Consider the following 25,109-nt stretch of genomic DNA (forward strand, 5'->3'; position numbering starts at 1 on the left):
GGTACAGTCCATGGGTCGCAAAGAGTTGGACACGACTGAGTGACTTCACTTTCACTTCACTTTCACTATATTCCATTACACACACACACACACACACACACGTATACACATATGGCTGGATCATACAACTCTATATTTAATTTTTTAAGGAACCTTTATACTATTCTTTATGGTGGCTGCACCAATTTACATTCCCACCAAGCTTCACTTTCCTGAGTCCCCTCATGTTTGTATAATACAACAGAGGTGAAACATTTACTTGCTTATAAAACCTCTGCATCGAATGAGAAAGTAATATACGATTTAAAGCTCTATCGGTATGTTCCAAAGAAGAAACAGAAATTTAGAACATTTTCATCCTAATCTGTAACATTATGCAAAATGTGCTTTTCATAAAAATCTCTGTTGTGTTGTTTTGTATCTATACCAGTCACTGAGAGAAAACAAAAAGGAAGCTCTTAGTGAATGTTAATAGAGACACAGAAACAAAGAGGGGAAAAAAGGTTATGTAAATTCCAAGAGTTTGCCTGATGTTTAAGCTATGCAAACAATAACTCCTCTGTTTGATGTGGTTTCAACAAGGGTCTTCTATCCCAAACAACTCTCTCTCAAACAATGTGTTCAATAACTAAATTCCCTACAACATGAACCAACATCTTTCATGTAGCAATTAAAGTCTTAATCCCTATCAATAACTGTAAATGTCTCCCACAATCCAGGCTTTGAACTTATGAGTATTTATAATGAAACACATGTGATCAAACAGAACTTCTCTGGTGAGGAGGTTTTGTTGCTGAAACTATGAAATTGCATGAATTCATTTGATATATATCAAATGAGCACCTACTATGTGCTGGAGCAGACACTCTTCGTGGGGCTTGAGCTTCTTCAATGAATGTAACCAAATAGCCCAGATCCTTTCTTTCTAAGCTTCCTGTTTGGGGCAAGACTGGGGAAATCATCAGTAGGTAGGAACATCACTATCGGAAACCAAAAGTGGAAGCAAGGACTCAGTTAGGAGATATTTGCAGTGAGGCAGGTGAGAAATGCAGGTGAGGGATAGGGAAGCCTGGCATGCTGCAGTCCATAAGATCGCGAACAGTGGGACAGGACTTGGTGACTGCAACAGGTGAGAAATGGACCCTAGTCACAGTGTGGGCTGCAGAGCTAATGAAGAGTGGCTGAATTCTGTACATGCCCTGAAAGCATTAACAAAGGGATTTATGGGTGGGTAGGATAGAGGCTGTGAGTGCAAGAAAATAGGGGAGTGTGTGAAGACAGGAAAAAGTAGAAATTTATCCATTTTAAAAAGAAAAGATGGATTGCACTGGAGAAGGAAATGGCAAACCACTCCAGTATTCTTGCCTGGAGAATTCCATGGACATAGGAGCCTGGCAGGCTACAGTCCATGGGGTCACAAAGAGTTAGACAGGACTAAGTGACTAACACACACTATAGGTCCTACAAATCTGAGCAATCCTCACTCTTCTGACTCTGCTACAAATATGCCCACTCAATCCTTCCCACACCTCACAACCAAATAGGATAGATTCTCACTTGAGTCAGATGGTTACAGTTCCTTGTGCTGAAAAACAAAAACAAAAACAAAACGATAGTTCCTTGAATCATTTTGAATTTCAGGAATCAGAGGATAAGTTTATAAGACATAAACAGTAGTTGATTGTCTTCATTTCAAATAGAACTTCCTTTAAAATCAATTTACATAATTGACAGCTCTTAGCTAAAACCTTTTGAGTTTAGGAGTGAGTGAATGAGTGAGTGAGTGAGTGAGTGAGTGAAGTTGCTCAGTCATGTCCGACACTTTGCCACCCATACTGGAGTGGGTTGCCATTTCCTTCTCCAGGGGATCTTCCCGACCCAGGGGTCGAACCCAGGTCTCCCACATTGCAGGCAGACGCCTTAAACTCTGAGCCACCAGGGAAGTTTGACTTTAGGAGCATGGCATAAAATGTGAATGTCTTTGGCTTCCAGCAGTGTGGGAGTACAGTTAAAAATATCTTGGCATTAATGTGTCTAGCTTTTGACTTCTGGGTCTTGGTGTTCACAGTGCTGCACACTCTCTGGGTAGGAACTGGAGTTTTGTTCCCTTAGTTGTTACTGCAAGGGGGCCACGATGTGATGAGTGGGCAGTGATAACACCCTTCTCCCTACGCTTGAGGCCCATTTTGCATTTGGATCTCAGGGAAGTTCCAGGTTTTACTACGTGTCTGTGGAGAAAAGAGCTGCTCAACTTGTACTAGGGTCCCTTATCTCTTCCTCTACCCTCATTCCTTGGAGCCAGACTCAGTGTAGACACTCAGCTGGCCTCCGAATTCCTGGTTTTCCCCAGATACCTCTCCACAAAACTGATCTTGAAGATAGTACTTCCTCCTTCTGCAAGCTCATCACTCTGGTTAGTGAACAACAGTGTTTCCATCAGACACAACCAAAGTTTGAATCCTTCCTTAAGCTCAGCAGGCACTCTCAGAGCAAGACTGTTTTGTCTTAAAAAGGAAAAGAACTTTTTTGTAGAAACCTCTTGGGACTAAACTCCTGAATTCTGTGTTGAGTGAGTTGAGTTTCACTGTATTTTCATCTGTCCACCTTTCCATCACTTTAAACATTCTTGAAGTGTAGCTGATTTACAATGCCATGTTAGCTTCAGGTATACTGCACAGTGGCTTCTGTTATATACGTGTGTGTGTGTACACATAGGACTTCCCAGGTGGTGCTAGTGGTAAAGAACCTGCCTGCCAATGAGGACACTTGAGATGCATGTTCCATCCCTGGGTCGTGAAGATCCCCTGGAGGAAGGCACAACAACCTACTCCAGTGTTCTTGCCCAGAGAATCCCATGGAGAGAGGATCCTGGTGGACTATAGTTGCAAAGAGTCCATAAGTTTGCAAAGAGTGGGATACAATTGAAGTGATTTAGCAGCAGCAGCAGCAACAGAAATATACAAGTTCCCTGTACTATACAGTAGGCCCTTGCTGGTCATCTGTTTTATATATGCATGATAAGTTGTGCTAAGTCGCTTCAGTCACGTCTGACTCTGGGCGACCCTATGGGCTGCAGCCCACCAGGCCCCTTTGTCCATGGGATTTTCCAGGCAAGGATACTGGAGTGGGTTGCAGCCCTTCTCCAGGGGATCTTCCTAACCCAGGGATCGAAGCTGCTTGTCTTACATTTAAACTGCTTTGGCAGGTGGGTTTTTTTTTTTTACCACTGGGGTCGCCACCTGGGAACCCTTGTTTTAAATATAGCAGTATGTATATGTTAATCCCAACTTCCCAAATTATCCATTACTTTTGTAAATTAAACGTAGAACCTCACCCTTGAGTTCTTAGTTGTCCTGGATTTCCTACAGACTCACATGAAATAATAGAGCTTCAAGCCTATGTTAACTTGAAACTGACATAGAATAGTTTCCGTCCTGGTTTTAAGATTGTTTTTATTTGAATGTGACTGCTTTGGGGAGGTTCATTGACACTCTGACTGGCTTTGAAATTCAGATAATAAGAGATGACATTTCCTCAGGGGAGAGCTAAAACAAGTTGATAAATTGTTATTATGCCACCTTTCAGAGGATGACCTATAATTAAACCACACGCTCACAAAAAGGCAGTTACAGAAATGTGATGGATCTGACTCAACCTCTTGAAATCAAAGAAGTTCAGAATTAACTTCCGAAGCCCAAAGTCAAGTGTGCGATATTGAGTATTATAGAAGTAAATTTTGCTCTTGGGGATAACATCTGATGCCTGGATCTGAAAAAATACCGTAGCAAGTTATATAACAAAAGCTACAGTTTGCTTTAAGTTTTTATTTGTCTTATTAAGATGCTTATGTATAGTTTCCTATTTATATACTTATAATAAGAAAGAAAGGTTTTATAACCAATTTGTTTAATGCTGTGTCTGTTTGTATAGATCTGAACTTGACTGCATGGTCATAGTCAAACCAACTGAGAAGAAATGCCTCATCTTTTCCTAAGCAGTGAAGATTTATGTATTTGACTTTGAAGTCAACAACTGTGTAGCGTTTAGTGCCAAATCAAATGCAACATCAAATTACCTTGTATTCATTTAAGTGAATTTGCAGATTTATGGCAGCCTGGCACAGATCCAGAGAGCTAGGGACAGGACAATCACAGCAGATGATTGTAAGGAATGAAAATGAAGTAAATATCTGGGAATTAATTACCTGTAGGGTTAAGGTCCATTCCTAGAAAGAGTCAGGAGCAATTTATTCTGCAATCAATTTGCAGGCACCCAGAGTGTAACGAAGTGGCAGATAACATGGACTCTTCAAAAACCAGCCATGCCAAACACAACTAATTTCCCTCTTTGACAAAGTGACTGATCCTGTAGACTGGAAGACTTACTGGTTACAGCCCAGTTTGACCTTTGCATAGTTATCAGTGCTATTTCACATGGAATGGTCATTGACAAGCCTGCAAAAAATCACTTGAATGGAATAATAATCAGGTGGGTATTGAACAAGTTGGAAAAATGTTCTTGGGCTTGTTCAATAAAAAGTATCAAGACAAGTTTCTGATTATTTAATAGTTTACACAGATTTAATTGTGGATCTGTTATTGACTTTATTAGATGTTTTATTTTGCTTTAAATAACCAGCTTCATGAGAGAACAACAAATATGCTCAGAAACTTGAAACAAACTCAGATTTGTTGGAGCTTCTTTGACAGAATCTTTGAAGAAAAGATTGGGAATCCAAAATGAGTTTTAACAAATTAGAATCACTATCTAATTGGGAAGGAATTGCTAACTGGTTAATACTAAAATATATGCTGAAGAAAATAAAAACACTAAATTCCATAAATGCAAACTGTGAAAACAAAGTTATTATTTGCAATAGTATCAACTACTATGTCTTTTATACTGAATCTCTGGTGCAAACCATATTTCTTGTTGCTAGGGTCTCTACTCATGTCTGAGCCAGGGTCAACATAGATCAACAATGCCTTTTGATTATTCAGAAGGTTAACTCTACTTATGGGCTTTCCTGGTGGTTCAGATGATCTGCCTGCAATGTGGGAGGTTAGGGTTAGATCCCCAGGAGAAGAGAATGGGAAACCACTCCAGTATTCTTGCCTGGGGAATCCCATGGACAGAGGAGCCTGGTAGGCTGCAGTCCCCACATTCACAAAGAGTCAGACACAACTGAGCAGCTAACATCTTCACTTCTTTCAAAGTCTACTTATACGTTCAGTGAAGGGGTGTTACTCTTAGACCATCAACAGAGAGAGATGACAATAAAGCTGTACATACATAATTATAGAAGGAGGATGTTGTTCACCTCAAGAGAGAATGGGAGATATATAATTTTTACAGGAATATATTTAATTTTACAGAAAATTATCTTTCTTATCAAGTGCCAGGAAGGGATTTTCTTCTACTCTTTCTGGTTCGTATGACTGGTCTAAGAATCAGATTGGCATGAGACATGTTATCAAGATGAAATCATAACAAAAGTTTAATATTAATGACATATATACATGGGAGAGACCCAGGACAACTGAGTAAGTCATCAAAATGACCGAAGCCCTCACCTTAAATGTATCCTCACCTAAAGACAAACGAGGATGTTAGGGGTAAGTGATCTGGGACTTCAAAGGGGAAGCAGGATATTAGCATGAAGATAGGAAAGCAAATGTTTGGTAGATAAATGTTTGCCAGGCCTTGCAGACACAAAGCGACAGAAAGTGGACTCTGATGTCTTGGTGTTTCCCCCACCATACCTGGCTCACATTCTTTGCAGATATCTCTGGTGATAGCTCTATTCTGGAAACAGACTTTGTCTCTAAATTATTATAATCAGTTAAGGAGGAGTCAAAGGCTCTTCTGAGCCTTTTGGACCTTAAAAATAATCTAAATTAATCCTCATGCTTGAGACATGTTTTGAGATGGCAAATGTTGCTCCCCTCCATAAAGATATCACATAGCAACTAACATTTTCCATGTATTTTTGCCACCAGATCCATTTTTTGGCCGTTCTCAATAAAAGTAATCCATAATGTCTATTCAGCTCCTCCGCTCATTTTCCAGTTGAGTTATCTGGTTCTTTGGTTGTTGACCTGTCTGAGTTTATATATTTTGAATATTATCCCCTTATTAGATAGATGAGATACAAATATCATAATTCATTTAGTAGGTTGTTGTTTTGTTTTGTAAATGGTTTCCTTTGCTGCACAGAACCTTTTTGTTTGATGTAGTTCCATTTATTTTTCTTTTTACTTCTCTTGCCTGGGGAAGCGTATTATATATATATGTTATAGGATTGGTCAAAAAGTCATTCAGATTTTTCTATACCATCTTATAGAAAAAATCCAAATGAGCTTTTCGGCCAACCTAATATTCACTGATAAAATTGTTGTAAAAGAGCTGCTGCTTAGGTTTTCTTCTAGAAATCTTAGAGTTTCAGGTCTTACATTCAAGTATTTAATCCATTTTGAGTTAATTTTTATATATTGTGTGAGATAGTGGTCAATTGGCCTGCCAGTGCTGATGACACAAAAAATGTGGGTTTGATCCCTGAATTGGGAAAATCCCCTGAAGTTAGAAATGGCAACCTGCTCCAGTATTCTTGCCTGGAGAATGTCATGGACAGAGGAGCCTGATGGGCTGTATAGTCCATGGGGTCACAAAGAGCCAGACACGACTGAATGGCTGAACACATGCACATTCAATTTTCCCAAGACCATTTATTGAAAGAAAAAAGCAGCCCAGCAAAATGTTTTATTTAAACTGTACAATTGATTATAACTGTTTCATTCCAAAAGCCTTATATAATTAGTAAAACACAGTAAAGCTAATTAATTATGACCCATTTAAAATATCTCTGGGAAAAAAGTTTTTGCTATGATATTGAAACTAAATAAAATTTTGGCAGAGATACTAAGTTATTGGTATTGTCAACATGGTTAGGCTTGATTTACTTTATTAGTACAGTAGGTACAGTTAAAGTAAAATTAGAATTATGGCCAATAGAGTTTCATCACATGTACTAAAATAATGTTATTTCTCAAGTCTTCCTGTTCTTACTTTGGAAATGGCTTCTGCAGCCCACTTAATTTGACATCTTTGGCACAGTGAACCAGAACCTGACTTGGAAAAACACAAAAACTGCATTGGCAAATGATCTGCCAAGTGACCCATGAACAAAAGCGAGATTGGGTTGCCCTTTGAAATAAACCTATTTGAATTTTATTATCTCCAGAGCACCTTGTGTCTCTAATCTTGTGAAAGGTTAGTAGTCTATCCATCAGAGCAAGATAAGAGTGCTGGTTGATGTCTGCTCTTGATGATAACTGAATCCAGCAGTTGGAGCTGGAAGAAGGAGATTCATTACCATCAGCAGTTCAAAAAGAGGGGGGGAAATGGCCACAGAGTGAGTCATTCACAATAAGCCATGTTTTCCTAGCTCAGGGTATTTAATACAAAATGAAATAGAAAAATAAAGGATTGCTATATTGAGAAAGCTTTGCAAGCCTCTTAAACAAGTTCCCCTAAATCAGGGCTGTTTTAAGACTACCTGTCATAGAGATTAACAATTTATAATACATAGATACTTTCTTAAAAACTATTGCTAATTGTTTTTGGGTGGTCTTCCTAACACACATCAGAATAAAATAAGAGTGATACTGTATCGCTGTATAACATATGGCTAAAAGCCAACAAATAATATAAAATAGCCAATAAAGTCTAAAATAATGAGTCTGTGGTTTTTAAAGTTAACTGAATATATTCTTTTTAGGACTTTCTAATTTATATGTAATTTAATAATTTATAATTTTTATATGATTTAGAAGTTGAGATAGAGATCATCTAAGAATTATTTGTAAACTTAAAGCATACCAATGGATCAAAATAAACATGTGCTTTAGGGCTTATTTTAATTTTGACATTATGAAAAATAGGATACATACATTCAGCATTGTAAAATTTAATATAAGATATGACACAGTAATTGATATTTTATGAAATGTTTAATAATAATTGGTTTTATTCATTGCATTCCAAATGATGGATGTTATAAAAATAAAATAGCCATCATATAACATAGGATTGGAGAAGGCAATGGCAACCCACTCCAGTACTCTTGCCTGGAAAATCCCATGGATGGAGGAGCCTGGTGGGCTGCAGTCTATGGGGTCGCAAAGAGTTGAACACGACTGAGCCACTTCACTTTCACTTTTCACCCTCATGCATTAGAAAAGGAAATGGCAGCCCACTCCAGTGTTCTTGCCTGGAGAATCTCAGGGATGGTGGAGCCTGATGGGCTGCCGTCTTTGGGGTCGCGCAGAGTCGGACACGACTGAAGCGACTTAGCAGCAACATAGGATTAATGCATTTTTTTTTCCTTTGAGAAGAATCTGGTAAATGACTAGCAAAGTAAATGTAATTGGTCTCAGGTAAATTTAGATCAGTTAGTTCATTTGTATTTATATCTTACACATGAGTACCGTAAGTCTTATTATATACCTATACCAGGATATCCACTATTTATGCTTTCATCAAAATAATAGTTACATTTGAGTTAAACATCTATGTGGCCAAGTGGGGTTGATGTTCATTTCCCTTTGATAATTTTAAGGAATGAAATTTTTCCTAAGGTATGACCTGGGGAATCTGTGCCACCTCTTAGTCTTATCCAACAAGCTCAAGAATGTGGGTGAGCAACAGAGGTGGTTGGAAGTTGCCTTGACTTTCTTCTGGTTTTTGTTGTCAAATGTTTGCAGAAACATTCCTAGAGTTACACAGTTTGTCATCCTGCATTAATGCTCATCCAGTGCCCACTGGCTCAGACAGTAAAGCATCTTGCTTACAATGTGAGAGACCTGGGTTCCATCCCTGTGTAGGGAAGATCCTCTGGAGAAGGAAATAGCAACCCACTCCAGTGCTCTTGCCTGGAAAATCCCATGGACGGAGGAGCATGGTAGGCTACAGTCCATGGGGTCGCAAAGAGTCGGGCAGGACTGAGCGACTTCACTACACTACTAGTGCCACCAGAAACCTCTGCAGAGAAAACAATGACTTTCAATTCATAATAACTGAAGTCTGAAATTGATGTTATTTTTTCTTTAGTTTAGTTTGAGCTGACATCTATAATAATGAACAATGGAATTTTGTTGAATGCTGACTGTATCAATTAGATAAATTATTTCTCAGTCTAGAAATAAAAATTATCTGTATTTTTTCAGAGCATTCATTCAAAATCCAAAAATGTAGACTTTTTCTCCTTAATGGATAGCTGCCTAACCTTACTCAGAGCATTATTGTACTTTTTGTTTATTTTTTTATTAATTATTTTTACTAATCAGCATGAATCCACTAGATTTAAAGTCAAAAGACTCAAAACTCTCCCTGCTACTTTGCTGATCTACTCTGTAATTTTGAGTTAAATTTCTTGTTTATTTTTGGCCCTCCCAAACATATGCATTTAGGTATTTCCCCTCTGTCATCAAGCAGTATTTTTTGTGTTTAAGAGAGCTTTTCATGCTAAAATAATATCTATTGCTTTCTTCCAAATATAAAAGCAATTTATGGTCCTTGTGCAAATTTTAGAAAATTAACAATGTACAGAGAAGAAAATACAAATAAACTATAACATTCTATCTGTAGTAAGCTGTTTTTGCATTTTAGTTTTATTTTTTTTCTCAACGTGTGTGTATTTATATCTTTAAAAATTGGAATTGTACTTGGTAATTACTTTCATATCATTTTCTATCTTATCAATTTCTGCCTCCATGTTTTATACTGAATGTAGATTTCCTGTGAAGCAGGTAAAGCTTATGTTTCAAGACCCTTCACTTGAATAGACCCTTTTCAAGGTCCTATGCCTAATTTTATATTTGTAATTATGTTAAAGATTATGTTCTAAATTTATAGGTTTCACTTGTCATAGAGTCTATGGAGCCTATAGACTTCTGTTATCTGTGTTATGTGCTTAAATGATGCCCTGATTAGACTGTTGTAATCATTCCTGTTCTTCTGGCTTGAATTAATTCAGACATTATTAGCCTTTATTCCTCCCTCATCCACACTATGCCTCTTTCCCTCACTACTGGGAAAGTCCCTTGTCCTGTAAGCAGTGAAGGCAGAGGGTGACCAGGGGAGTGTTTGTGTTAAGTGGCAGAACAGAAAAAAGAGATGAAGGACAAAGGAAAAGACTAGTCCCCCTTTATCCCCTTCCCCACTAGGAACACTGGCAGTGCCCTTCTCATACTCTTGACGCTTCGACCGATGTTAGGCTGACTTCCTAAGACCAGAATGCTAATTTTCTGTTGTGAAAAAAGAGAAAGGGGAAAATAAGTGAAAGGAAGGAGAAAGCAGGGTATTTCATGATATATTATATGGCTTGCCCCTCAATCATTTCCCCTCCTTTGCCTGCTCATTTCACCACCGATCATGCATTGACCTAAAGTGAAAGTATTACAGAACACAAAAGAACTGAAGTGATTTTCAGTCTTGGCTGTACTTTGGAATTACTTGCTTAGCTTGAAAATATGCCGATACCTGGATCTCACTCCCTGGAATCCTGATCTAGTCTAGAATGCAGCCTGGTGTCAAGATTTTTTTAATGAGTTTATTGGGCAGTGAAGAGTGAGGAGCCCCGTATTCTGTGGGAAAGGGAGGATGAAGACAATTTCACTTGACTCCTCTTCCTTCAGTTCAGTTCAGTCGCTCAGTCGTGTCCGACTCTTTGCAACCCCACGAATCGCAGCACGCCAGGCCTCCCTGTCCATCACCAGCTCCCAGAGTTTAGCCAAACTCATGTCCATCGAGTCGATGATGCCATCCAGCCATCTCATCCTCTGTCGTCCCCTTCTCCTCCTGCCCCCAATCCCTCCCAGCATCAGGGTCTTTTCCAATGAGTCAATTCTTCACATGAAGTGGCCAAAGTACTGGAGTTTCAGCTTTAGCATCAGTTCTTCCAATGAACACCCAGGACTGATCTCCTTTAGGATGGACTGGTTGGGTCTCCTTGCAGTTTGCTGTCCCTAAAATCCTACACAATCTCTCGTCATCCTAACCCTAGGTCCTTATCATTGACTTTTCTTCTGCAGACTGGCTTTGTCCCCACTTCCCAGAATTCACTCTCAGTGATTTGGTACTGGAGAGACATTTTCCCACTCTCTGGTGCAACAAGTATTTGGGTGAAGAAGTAAGGAGAACTGGACAGAGAACTGGATTTGTGAGCAGAACAATATACTATCCAGATTTGGAAGCTTCATTGCTTTTTTTCAGTTGAGGAAGACAAAAAGTTGGAAATTATCTCAAGATCTGTAGTTTAGGTACCTAATGGGTTAAATGGATGCTCTGATTAATGGCATCTGGGGAAAGAAAAAGAAAATGAATTCAGAATCATGGACTAGACCTAAAGAACACTATCGGCTGACTCTAAGGAGGTGTGTGATGATAAAGGTGAATTCAGAAAGTATCCCAGCTTTCAATTTCACATGCATTGCTTAGGGGGAGATACATACACAGTCTGCAGGCTCAAAACAGTTGTTTGCTTTTGGGAGCAACTGTCAGCAGATTACAAACTTAAATGCATGACTCCCAGAATTAATGGTTTATCTATACCACCTTGTGATCATAAGTGGCCTAATCAGTCTCTCTTATTTTAAAAAGAGATCTTTGGGAGAAATAACCTACCAAGAAATAAAACATTTATCAAGCTAATGTGTAAAGGATCTCTAAGTCTAGATAAAGTTTAACCTTGTGAAATGTGAATTCAAATCAACGATTTCTATAATCTGCTTTGTTGCTTCAAATCTCTCTACATCAGCCAGCTACAGATTGCTGCTTCCAGGTAACTTTTATTTTTGAAGCTGAATACACATTTGATTCTGAAAAATCTCCTGGCATTGGGCTTCTTCCACTGACTTTACCTTAATAGTAGAGAAATAAAGGATTTTTGGAAGATGTTGATTTTTCTTTTTTAAACAAACACACTTGATTATCAACTGTGGACTTTTTATTTAAAATTTCTTCGTGAAAAAGTCTAGTCAATTGGATTAGATACCTTGGAAGAATATAGAATGGTGATGTCCAGTTTAGCTGAATAATGTGTTTAAAGATGCATTTACTGTATGTTTGGTTTTTTGGTCTGTTTGTTTTCGATTTATTGCTTAGGAGTATTTCCTCAGAATTCTTGTTTCTACTTATTTAGATATAATCCACAAGAGCCTCCAACACACGATGGGAGGAATATAATGACATTAGCCTTTAGATTGACATAGTGAGGAACTCTTGAGTTATGTATTATAATATTTTTAACAACTGATGCTATTTATTATTTTTTTTAATAATTCTTTTAGATGTATTGGAAGGAAGTATGCTCAGTCGTGTCTGACTCTTTGCGACCCCATGGACTTTAGCCTACCAGGCTCCTCTGTCCATGTGATTTTCCAAGCAACAATACTGGAGCGGTTTGCCATTTCCTTCTCCAGGGGATCTTCCAGACCCAGGGATCGAACCCAGGTCTCCTGCATTGTAGACAGATGCTTTACCACCTGAGCCACCAGGGAAGCATTTAGATGTATTATGAGCATTGTATTGTGTTGTAGAGCCTTATAAGATGTTAAAAGATAGGTTAAATTTCTCTTTTCATTCATTTTCATGAAAAGAGAGTTTAAAAAATATATTTTTTTACCTTAACCTTGTGGTTATTTTTCCTTTCCTTTTTCATTTTATACTGTCTACTTTAAATTCCTGGTTTATGGTAAGATATTGGAGGAGGAAATGGCAACCCACTCCAGTGTTCTTGCCTGGAGAAACCCAGGGACGGGGGCGCCTGGTGGGCTGCCATCTATGGGGTCGCACAGAGTCGGACATGACTGAAGCAGCTTAGCAGCAGCAGCAGCAGCATTCTCCTTATGAAAATCTCCAACGACTCATTAAACCACAAACTTAGAAAAATTTAGGGGCATCTACTTTAAAATAATGAAAGTCACCAAAATCCTCCAAATCATTTAAGAATTTACTTTTGTTTTTTTTTTTTTTTGATAATACTGTGGATTTATTTATTTATTTTTTTTACTTTTGGATTGTACTTACCTTGCAGGGGAATATAAAGAGATGAATGGGCTGCAGAGATGTCAGAGTGAATTTTTTAAGATAAAATAATGGAGGAAAGGAACTTTTATTCTACTACTTAGAGATAACAGACTAATAATTAAATTGTCTTCCTACTTGCAAGAATTCAAAGGCATAATACGTTTTGTTTGATTAATTTATCTTCAAACATTTCACTTAGGATTCTGACCCTTTATGCCAGGGATTGGCAAAATTTTTTTCTGTAAAGGGCTGAATATTAAATATTTGGGCCATTTTGAACTACATAAGATCTCTGTTGCATATTTCTTAGTCATTGTTGGTTTATATTTTGTTTGTTTGGTGTGGCTCAGTGGTAAAGAATCTGCCCGCTAATGAAGGAGATGCAAGAGACATGGGTTCATTTCCTGGGTCAGGAAGATCCCCTGGAGGAGGAGATGACAGTCTATTCCAGTATTCTTTCCTAGAAACTCTCATGAACAGAGGAGCCTGGCGGGCTACTGTCCATAGGTAGCCCCTGGGCACAGCACACATGGAGCAGAAACAGCAAAGCTTCCCTGCTATCCAGTTGTTTCTTAGAACTCACCTTTGTCAGCACTGGTTTGGAGCTCTGGGTTATATGCCAGTTCAGTGGTCTAGGGCAACTTGCTTAACATTTCTGGGCCTCAATTTCCTTATCTGCAAACTAGCTATACTAATATCTGATATGCATACACTGCATGAAAAGCTCATAACATGGTGTTTGACATGGTGTAAAATGCCTTCTGTGTTAAACATCAGGCAACTTCCAAGGTCCTATCTCTAGTTGTGTTGAAATTACCATCATTCATTGTTTCTAATTAAATTGTCATTTTCATTTATGTGTCTCAACTTTCCTCCAAAAATGTATCAGGTACAAATGGAAATAATTAAGATATTCCATTGCCATGTTGACTGCATTTTAAATCAGATGTATTGGGGGTGGGGATGCTTACTTGGGTATAATAATCCCTCAAACAGGAAATTTATAAATTACTACTATTAGCTCCCTTTGAAATTGTATGTGGTAGTGTTTGAAATTATATAGGCATTTATTAATTCCTGGCATGAACTGATTGAGTAAATCATAATGCTTATTATAATATAATAAACATTATTTGAAAACATATGCATGTACACACAGAGCAAGAGAAGGCATGAATTAAGAGATAAAGACATAGCAAATCCCAAACTCATTTTTGCTGATAGCAGCTTCATCTCACAATAACTCCAGATTCTGATTTCTCCCTCATTCAATAAGTTATTATTTTCAAAATAATTGTATTTAATTTCAACCCCATAATTTTAAAAAGTGCCTACTGAGGGTCTGTTTCTTACACAAAAATCCAACTGATGTTTAAGAAAAACTACAACGATAATATAATCGGATATCTATTCAAATTAGTTGTCCTCTTGCCCTTACATAGTTCTTTCATGTGAATAATGAAGAAATGAAACATGGCCTCTTATTGCTTATTGGAAACAACAACAAATTTCCAGACTGTTTATTCGATCACTGGAGGGAAGAAGGCTTTGCTGTACTATGGGAGACAGAGCGGTTTGAGTGTTAACTCAGGATAGGCTTTGCTTCAGTGAAGTAGCGGAGTGAATGTGAACACAGACAGCTTGGTGAGATCATGGGCTGTGAGGGCAGAGTTCAGTAGGACCAGGAGCAGGAGAGACAGCAAGGAAATCAGGCAAAGTGTAGACCTGGACAGGCAGAGCCTCCAGAGAGGAAATGAGAGTCTGGCAGTGCTGTCTTGATAATCACCAAGCTTTTGAGCAGAGGCCATCAGCTATTTTGCTGTAGATGCACATGAACTTGGAGCATGGGAGGATATGACTGTTTGAAAAAGAAATATTAGTCACACAGTCATGTCCGACTCTTTGCAACCCCATGGACTGTAGCCTGCTAGGCTCCTCTGTCCATAGAATTCTTCAGGCAATAAGACAGGAGTGTGTAGCCATTCCCTTCTCCAGGGGATCTTTCTGACCCAGGGATCAAACCTAGGTCTCCTGCATAACAGGCAGATTCTTTACTGTCTGAGCCAGCAGGGAAGCCCTTGAATGTTTAGATAAGTGTAAATACATGAGTTTGACCATCTAGTGATGTCCATGAGTAGAGTCTTCTCTTGTGTTGTTGCAAGAGGGTGTCTGCTATGACCAGTGCATTCTCTTGGCAAAACTCTATTAGCCTTTGTCCTGCATCATTCTGTACTCCAAGGACAAATTTCCCTGTTACTCTAGGTATTTCTTGACTTCCTAGTTTGGCAATCCAGTCCCTCCCTTATAGTGAAAAGGACCTCTTTTGGGGGTGTTAATTCTAGAAGGTCTTGTAGGTCTTTGTAGAACCATTCAACTTCAGCTTCTTCAGCATTACTGGTCGGGGCATAGACTTAGATTACTGTGATATTGAATGGTTTGCCTTGGAAATGAAACAGAGATCATTCTGTCATTTTTGAGACTGCATCCAAGTACTGCATTTTGGACTCTTTTGTTGACTGTGATGGCTATTTCATTTCTTCTAAGGGATTCTTGCCCACAGTAGTAGACATAATGGTCATCTGAGTTAAATTCACCCATTCCAGTCCATTTTAGTTCACTATTCCTAAAATGTCGACGTTCACTCTTGCCATCTCCTATTTGGCCACTTCCAATTTGCCTTGATTCATGGACCTAACATTCCAGGTTCATCTGCAATATTGCTCTTTATAGCATCGGACTTTGCTTCTGTCACCAGTCACATCCACAACTGGGTGTTGTTTTTGCTTTGGCTCCATCCCTTGATTCTTCCTGGAGTTAGTTCTCCACTGATCTCCAGTAGCATATTGGGCACCTCCCAACCTGCCTGGGGAGTTCATCTTTCAGTGTCCTATCTTTTTGCCTTTTTATACTGTTCATGGGGTTCTCGAGGCAAGAATACAGAAGTGGTTTGCCATTCCCTTCTCCAGTGGACCACATTTTGTGTGAACTCTGGAGTTGGACTATACAGAAAGCTGAGAGCTGAAGAATTGATGCTTTTGAACTGCGGTGTTGAAGAAGACTCTTGAGCATCCCTTGGACAGCAAGGAGATCCAACTTTTCCATCCTAAAGGAAATCAGTCCTAAATATTCATTGCAAGGACTGATGCTGAAGCTGAAACTCCAATACTTTGGCCACCTGATGCAAAGAACTGACTCATTTGAAAAGACGCTGATACTGGAAAAGTTTGAAGGTGGGAGGAGAAGGGAATGACAGAGGATGAGGTGGTTGAATGGCATCACCGACTCAATGGACATGAGTTTGAGTAAACTCTGGGAGTTGGTGATGGACAGGGAGGCCTGGTGTGCTACAGTCCACAGGGTCACAAAGAGTCGGACACGACTGAGTGACTAAACTGAACTGAACTGAACTGAAATACATGAGTTTGGAGGATGACAAGAGGGCACATCAGTTTTGTCTGCTCTAAGATGCAGTTGTAGGATTTCTTTCCCTCTAAGGCAGGGCCGCAGTGTTATCACTTCCTAAGAGGAGCCCCATCCAGATGGAGTCAGGATGTATTTCACTGGGTGCTCATGTTCACCGTCTATTTATTTGCTCCCTAGTCACTACTTTTTAAGGCCTGCCCTATGGTAGGCCTTACATGCAGATGGTTTTGGTCACTAACAAGCTTACCTGTGAATATGATGTGCGTTTCAGCTCCTTTCATTCAAAGCACACACAGCTCCTGGAAATTTTCTTGTAAATAAATTACCAGACTGATGAGGTATAGAAATGTGCTGGTCTTATCTTGGAAGGTTTCAATGGCCTGTCTCTAGGCTTCTGGGACTTGGATTTTTTAGCAGAAGAGTAGAGGTCACTGGAGAGAGTGAGCATGTCCTGGGGACAGTTATGTCTGCAGACAATTTTGTCATCACTGCTGGAGGGAGGATGGACCAATAGCATCTAATAGGCAGAAGCCAGGCATGCTACCCATTGTCTTACAGTGTGCAGGGCAGACACTCAAGGAAGATGGTCCAGCTCAGGGAATTCCCTGATGGTTCAGTGGTTAGGACACTGCATTTTCACTGTGAGGGCCCAGGTTCAATCCCTGGTCAGGGAACTAAGATCCCGCAAGCCACACAGTGCAGCAAAAATAAATAAATGAATTTGATTAATTAAATTTTTGAAATTTTTTTTAATTTAAAAAAAGATTGTCCAGTTCAAAATGTCAGGAATTTTGAGGCAGAGACCTCTGATGTAGAGGATTAGCACTGAGTCATGCATTGCACATAGCTGCAACAGCACCAATCTTCTTATAGTCTCACCCTGCAGGGAGTGGGGAGAGATAGGTTATTTAGGGACCATGTGTTTAGCCCTCAAAGTCTGCGGGAGAAGGGAGTAAACGGCACTGGGATTCCTCCTCCTTTAATGCTTCTCTTAACTCAGCATTTCCCTGGTGGTCACATCAGTTGATGATGTAAGCAAGGAGACTTTGAAAGGAGAAGATGTGCTTGAAGTTGACAGGTGTGTGCAGAGTGACGGAATCTTCTATTCACTTAACCTTGAAAAGGGCCTGGGTAGAGGGCAGGACCATAGCTTTCCTGTGTCTGAATCATAGCCCTTGTCTGCGATCAATTTCTGAATCATTTACCCTCCATGCCAGCAACTTGGAGTTTATCTTAGCCAAAGCTTGGGTTGTGAGCTGATTGAACCGATAGAGCATGCTTTTGTGGAGGGGAGGGCAGAAAGAAGAGATTAGGAGAGAAATAAACTCAACACAAATATGTGTATTTACAGAAGCAAAGTGAATAGACCTGCTCTCCCTGGTGGGGCAGATGCTGTGATCATGCGTAGATACAGTCTCCACCGACTCGTGACCAGAGCTTTTCACTCACTGGGTTCTATGATGACGTGAATTTACACCACCAACCGTAAGCACTAATTTTAAATGAGCTGGCACTGAGGAGTATTTTGGAGAGCATGAGAAGAGATAGGAAAACACTACAATTTCTAGGTAAATGCTGAACAGTGCTTGATCCGGTCGCCATGCCCAATCCTGCTACGGTAATGTCAACTAGTCAGCACTTCCAGCTTAAACGGGCCCAGCGTTTGCTGTTTGGGGTAAACTCCAAATTCCTTGAGAACCTTCAATCTGCCTCTCTTTCTCCTCTTGCTTGCACCTCCCCTTGGTCCTGTATGCACCTGACGTTTGATCCATTCATTTGGAGGCAATAAATGGAAGCCTTTCGCAAATATCCTTAGGGCGCCTTTTGGCTCCTGGGAGTTGATTTTTGCCCCTTTAGAGGCCTCTCCAAACCATCAGCGGTGTGCACTGACTTTCTTTTTTGCTTTTGAAACAGTGGTGGTTTTTATCCACAAGTTTGCTCTCCCACTTGGGGCAGTCTGCCCCGCAGCAAACAGATGTTCACATCCACATCTCCCCTCTAGATGAATAAAATCCTCCCAGAGGCTACAGCTGGCTGGAAAAAGTTCTTTTGTGCATCTATGAAGCATAACTGAGCCCTAAGCGATCACCTTTGATGTATATTTTGTGATTGGGGAAGAAAAAAATTAAACAAATAAAAACATTTTAATCTGCCAAACTCTCTCTTGCAGATAAGAATTTTTGTTGACCGAAACCTGTATCCAATGTGAACTTTGCCCTTACTCATTAAGCAAAGGGTTAGACTGAGTCATGTTTCTTTCCTTATATGGTTATTCAGTTTTGTTCTCTATGCTTTTCGGGTGTAATACTTTCTCAGCAAAATGGGTCTGTTAACTGTCTTCCTAATCCCCATCTTGTTTGGTTTGCTGAGAGAGTTTTCATTCAAGCATAAAATAAAGTCACCCCTCAAAAGGTGAAAGTTTAAGTCTATAAGCATGCTAAAGACGAAATGAGTATACTTATTTTTTGGATGACATTAGTTTTGCCTCAGTACCTCGGATCCCCATCTTTCATAAGATCTAAGATCAATGTACTTTAAGGTAGCAACATTTGTCATAATTGCCTGATGTATTAGCATCCTTTAGTACCAAATATTAACTTTGACTGTGAGATCACTAAACCATATAATGATTTTGAACAAGGAATAATAACTTGAATTTTGAGGACCAGTGAAACTAAGAGCAAACTTCTAAGTCAATGACATACCCTTAGACACAAATTTAATCCTAGCATCTGAAAAAATGTTTCTTGAACCATATTTATGGAAATATGATAACTGAGTTTCTATATTCTTACAATTATGATTACTAATTGTGGCATAAAGAAACAAACCACAAAACCCAGTGAGTGGTCAATACGATTTTAACCATTTTGCTGCAAAGTAGTCCGAGACTAATATTTTCCCCATGTCAGGAGAGGAAACACTAGGAATGTTACTTTCAATAAAAGAAGAACAGACAGAAACCAACACAATATTGAAAAGCAATTATCCTCCAATTATAAAAAAATTAATTTTAAAATAAAGAAAAAAACAAAATTTTCTTCCCTATGGTAAACCATTTATACCTCAAATCTTTGGAGAGCAACACGAACCAGAAGATAACAACCCCCCTTTTGTTTAGCTCTTGCAAATCCAGACCACACTATTGATTACTGACAATTCATTGCTGAAGGCAGTACTCTGTATTCAATAAATTAAGCTTTAATTTCTGAGTCCAACAATATAATTGACCTCAAAAAGAAGATAAATGAATAGACTATCCTGAGCTCGTGATGAGAATCCACTTTCCAATCTCATTATATTAGTATTTTTCAATTCAGTGAGTTTTCCATTCTTTCATAGTTTCTTTCACAATCTGTAACACCTTTTACCTGCTCCTATATGAATAAGGCCAAGCTATTTTCATCTTTAGTTTCAAGACTGAGAGGTTTTGTTATGGTAATACTTTGGTATTAATATGAATAATTTAATATAGTTTCCAGTTTTAAGACAATCTAAGTGACTAGTAAATTTCTGAAAAACTTCTAAACTGTTTCTGATTTCATAAAATCACAAATAACATAGACAAGTAGCATATATAAATAGGGCTTTCCTAGTGGCTCAGATGGTAAAGAATCTGCCTGCAATGAAAGAGACCTGAGTTCAGTCCCTGGGTTGGGAAGATCCCCTGGAGAAAGGCATAGCAACCCACTTCAGTTTTATTTCATGGAGAATCCTATGGAAGGAGGAGCCTGGCAGTCTACAGTCTATAGGGTAGTATAGTATGACTGAAGCAACTTAGTAGATATGCATGAATAGCACATATAAATATTTTGACCAATGAATCCTTTGACAGTTTTGAACTTTTTTCCCCCATCCGATTTTCCTTAATGAATCCTTGAAGGTTAGAGAGGTTTAATACTATGTAGCCTGATTTTAGCATTTGATAAAAATTAAAATAAGAACTATTTGGTGCCTCAAGGGTGACAAGCCATGAATTTCAGATAATCCCTCAATTTTTGCTGAGACTGTAGCAATAGAATTTCTGTATTTAAGAAGAAAAAGTGTATTCTTTCATAGTAAGAGGATAAACATTGAGCAGTGTCCTTTTTAAATTTAAGCATATCAGTTATATTTGAAAACAAATACAAAATAATCACCATTATAGACACAATTTTATCAAGACAATGGTTCAAGTAGCTAAGTCAGGTGCTTCTTGTGATAAAGAAGAAATTAGGTGTAGCTCCCATGGACTCCAAGGAGAGAGTCATTGCTGTTTCCTTCTGCATCTCAGGAAAAAATCCCCCCAAGCCTCCAGATAAAAAAAAGAGAGAGAGAGATTTTTGTTGTATTCCTGTTGGAGTTCCTTGACGTATCCAGGACATGGTTGTTCCCTGCATTAGCTGAGACTGACCTTAGCTTCTGGGAATAAGAGAAAACAATGGGAGGTAAAGTGGAATTACTCTGTTGTTGGGAATTGGGTTCACAGACTCAGAAGCATAATCTTTCCTTAGCCTTTTTCCCACCCCCAATTACATTCTCCAAATGGGGTAACGCTTGAGCTTGCTCTAGTGCAAATGGATAAGCTTTGTACACACGTGAAGTGTGTCTTTCCTCTCTATTCTTTTTTTTTTTGGGGGGGGGGGGAGGGTGGAGTATAATTGCTTTACAGTGTTGTTGGTTTCTACTGTGCTGCAATGTGAATCAGCCACATGCATTCATATATCCCCTCCCTCTCGAGCCTCCCTCCAGCTCCACGCCCCACCTCCCCGCCAAGTTATCACAGAGCACGGAGCTGAGTTTCCTGTGCTGTACAACAGCTTCCGGTCAGCCATGTATTTTACACATGGTAGTGTATATATGTCAATCCTATGCTACCAATTCATCTCCCCTTCCTGTTTCTGCCCCTTTCCATGTCCATGCGACCATTCTGTATGTCTGTGTCTCTATTCCTGCCCTGCAAATAAGTTCATCAGTACCATTTTTTTCTAGATTCCATATATATGAGGGAGACCAATATGAGGCCAACAAGTCTAACAGTACCCAGGGACATTGTTTTTTCCATCCCATTTCTTACATACTGTAACTATTCCCAGAAATATTTGAGTGCTGTTTCAGGATGAAAGCGGTCATTTCTTGGTAGATTCTTTTTCATTTAGAACCTCTTAACCAGAAAGCCCAAATACCTATATTTTGTTCAAGTTCTATATAGTGATAGTTTATCATAATAATACATGGTACTCCATAACTTTTTGATTCATTATGGCAGCCTAAATTCTGTTTATTATAGCTTTAGTATTAAGTGAATTTAATTACACTATGAGTCTGTAAACACTGATGGTTGATTACTTTATATAACAACTCCAAAGGATCCAAATATTTCATTACTTTGAATATCCCATTTATGAACTTTTCCAAATAAAAGCAAATTAATTGAATGAGTGGTTAGAACAGATTTTTAAATAGACTGGAGCAAACGTTTTTTATCAGTTATGCATTTATTGTATTAATGATAATACTTAGCCACATGTTCTGATTCAAGTTAATAGAGTTTTCTAAAATTTACAACAAATGGAAAAATAATTGAACTTCTTTGGAAGAGTGTTAAATGGTAAATTCCTAATGTTAATGGATGTTCTTTCCAACAGAAATCTCATGCTCTTCTATTTTCCTTGAGAGAAGATCTTAGATACAAGTCAAATCTCACTTAAAATATTTTCATCAGTTGATTGATACCTTAATCACAGGAGACTTTTTTTTTTTTTTTCCTGTGAAAACAACCATTAGAAGTAGTTGTTTTTGAGGTAAGTGGATGTTTTGGACTTCCTATATCTTTCTAATTTATGACTGCTTTCTTGTTTTACTTTGCAGAGTTTTTCCGAGAGCTCCTGGAGAATGCAGAAAAGTCACTAAATGATATGTTTGTACGGACCTATGGAATGCTGTACATGCAGAATTCAGAAGTGTTCCAGGACCTCTTTACAGAGCTTAAGAGATACTACACAGGGGGCAATGTGAATTTGGAGGAAATGCTCAATGACTTCTGGGCTCGGCTCCTGGAACGGATGTTTCAGCTGATCAACCCCCAGTATCATTTCAGTGAGGACTACCTGGAGTGCGTGAGCAAATACACAGACCAGCTGAAGCCATTTGGAGATGTTCCCCGGAAGCTGAAAATTCAGATCACCCGCGCCTTCATTGCTGCGCGGACATTTGTCCAAGGGCTGACCGTGGGCAGAGAAGTTGCAAATCGAGTGTCCAAGGTAATTGAAATTCTACTGTCTTTCTAATTGGCCTTTCCCGTTTTCTGTTTTTTAAAACCGGTGGTTTTTTTTTTTTTTTTTTTACTTTAAAATTCAAGTAAAAGTTCTCACGTACAGTGGTCTTGCTAAATCAACTAAATGTCAAAGCTTAATTCTTTGTGTGAGAGGAGCCAGGATTTCAAGCCATTCCATATGGTTTGAAACATAATGTCAGTATTTATCAGCAATTCAGCAGGGAAGCTTTTATCAGGGAATGCATGAAAACAGGTGTCTTGTAACCATGACCACTTGGCATTTCTGATCAGTTTTAAGGATGATAAATACTCATGCAGCAGTCTATCCAGAGGTTATAATCCTCCGGGAAGTCACAAGGTGACAGTCTTCATGGTGACTGCAAGTGGAGACAAGTTGTTGCTCAAAACACCAGCACCTGGTATTTCTTCTTCTTTATCACCCTTGTCAATGTGGCAAATTCCTTAATAGTAAAAGAAGAGCCTTTAGCTGACACCTGTACAACTGGATTAGGGAGGACTAATGAATACAAAGTGTAGACTCTGGTGGAGAATTCTTTCTGTTATCCATTATCTTTGTAATTCAATGCTGTGTATTGCATTGGGCTTATGAAAAAGATAAATCACTAATACATGTATGTGTCTTTCCTTGAGGATGTCTCTAAACCTTTCATGGATGGGGTCTTTTTCCATTGCTGTTTTTAAACATTGACTGTTTCCTGTGTAAAGGATATATGCCTTTGTTTAAATTCTTCCTTGACATTCAACTGCTCTTATGAGATAGGCTTGCCCATTTATGAGGGCTGTCCAACAAATAAACTGGAAGATGATTACCTTAAGAGGTAAAGTTAAACCAGTAGGTAACAGGAGTCTGGTATTATGTCACCCAAAGAAGGTCATGTTTGTACAAAGATTATTGCTAAATATTACTTTCTTACTGCAGAGTTGTGCCAAATAGCCACATATTATTTATAACTATTGGTACTATCCTGCCATGTTTCTTTTTTCTCCACTTTGATCTCCTCAGTATTTACATCTTGGTAGAAAGATGTATATACCCTTAAGAAATGTTTCTCTATGACTCTATTTGTAAAATTCATAGCAGTCCATTTTTTAAATGAGCAATTCTTAAAAAGGTTACTTGAGCATATGGAAAGATTATTTGGAAGAATGCTCTGAGGAAGATAATCACAAGGGATTTAATAATACAAATGGCCTATAACTTTGATGTTAAAAACAATTTTTTTCATTGAAAATCAACAACATTCTAAATAGCAAAGGAAATAGAACCCCAAAAGTGGATCAATAAGGAATTGGCCAGGTGGAGTAATAAGAGGAAACATGATCACTCGGGTAAGTCTGTGACATACAGATTGATATAAGAAATAAATATATATTCCATATATTCTTGAGAGATAGATTTTGTTGTTAAAAAAATGTTAGTCATGGTGGCTTCAAATTGAAGCCCTTGCTTTTATTGAAGAATGAAATTGCCAGCGCTTGAGACACATGAGGTAAGAAATTAAAAGCGTGGATTGATACCTGTGACAGTCCTGATTGTTTATATAGAGTCTGCCTGAGTGTGAATAATGATTAGATACATATATTTTACTCTGGGGACGTCTCAGTCAGGTAAGAGAATATTTTCTATCAGTCCATCTAAAAAGCCTCAAGCGAGTTTGCAGATGGCTCTATTTCCTGTTTCTCAGAGGACGGCATTAAGGGCAGCCGGGAAATGGCGCCTCTCCCCTGTCTTTCCCTGCCTGTCCCAGTCTTGAGATCTTTGTCTACCAAAAGCTAACAGATCCACCTTCCTTGTGAAGACTGATATCATGGACCAATCGTCAGTGCAGTATGACCTTCAGTTGTTTTGCTTTGTTTTCTAGGCATGAGGTGAGATGTACTCTGCAACACTGAGATCTTTCTTCCCTTGATTTTTTCATGACCAACATTGATTTGCAGAATAGCTGCTGTGGGCTTGCAATGTTGTTTGTGGTCATGTGACCATGAATGTTTACTATTTTATGCAGATATTGACTTGTTTGGCCTGAGTATCATTAGCCCTACTCTATTCAAATCATAAATCCCATACTGACATCTGGTTACTGCCTTCTAGTAGGTGAATAGATGGATGGATGGATGGATGGTTAGATGGATGGATGGATTGAAACAGAGAGAGATGGATGGGAATATATCGCCTTGGTTTAGAAGCTGAGAACTTTTTTTTTCTCAAATGATTTATGATTTAGGGATTTAAGTGTTTTATCAGTGAACTTTCTTATTAATGATGACCAGATGGTCTGTAGCTGACTAAATCAGATGCAGATCCGCTAGTACCATTTGGGTG

General features: G+C 38.8%; 1 protein-coding gene and 1 non-coding gene across 2 annotated transcripts in view; both read left to right on the forward strand.

Moving 5' to 3' along the window:
- Positions 1-25,109, forward strand: part of GPC6 (glypican 6) — a 1,216,347-nt gene that overhangs the window by 589,967 nt on the left and 601,271 nt on the right. The window contains exon 3 of the mRNA XM_068984623.1: positions 22,360-22,751. Coding sequence (XP_068840724.1) covers positions 22,360-22,751 — 392 coding nt within the window. The remainder of the gene's footprint in view (positions 1-22,359; positions 22,752-25,109) is intronic.
- TRNAE-UUC (transfer RNA glutamic acid (anticodon UUC)) lies at positions 17,112-17,183 on the forward strand. Its single transcript has one exon. It is a non-coding gene; the product is annotated as a tRNA-Glu (tRNA).

This window comes from Capricornis sumatraensis, chromosome 12, assembly GCF_032405125.1.
Source record: "Capricornis sumatraensis isolate serow.1 chromosome 12, serow.2, whole genome shotgun sequence".
NCBI classification, from domain to species: Eukaryota; Metazoa; Chordata; class Mammalia; order Artiodactyla; family Bovidae; genus Capricornis; species Capricornis sumatraensis.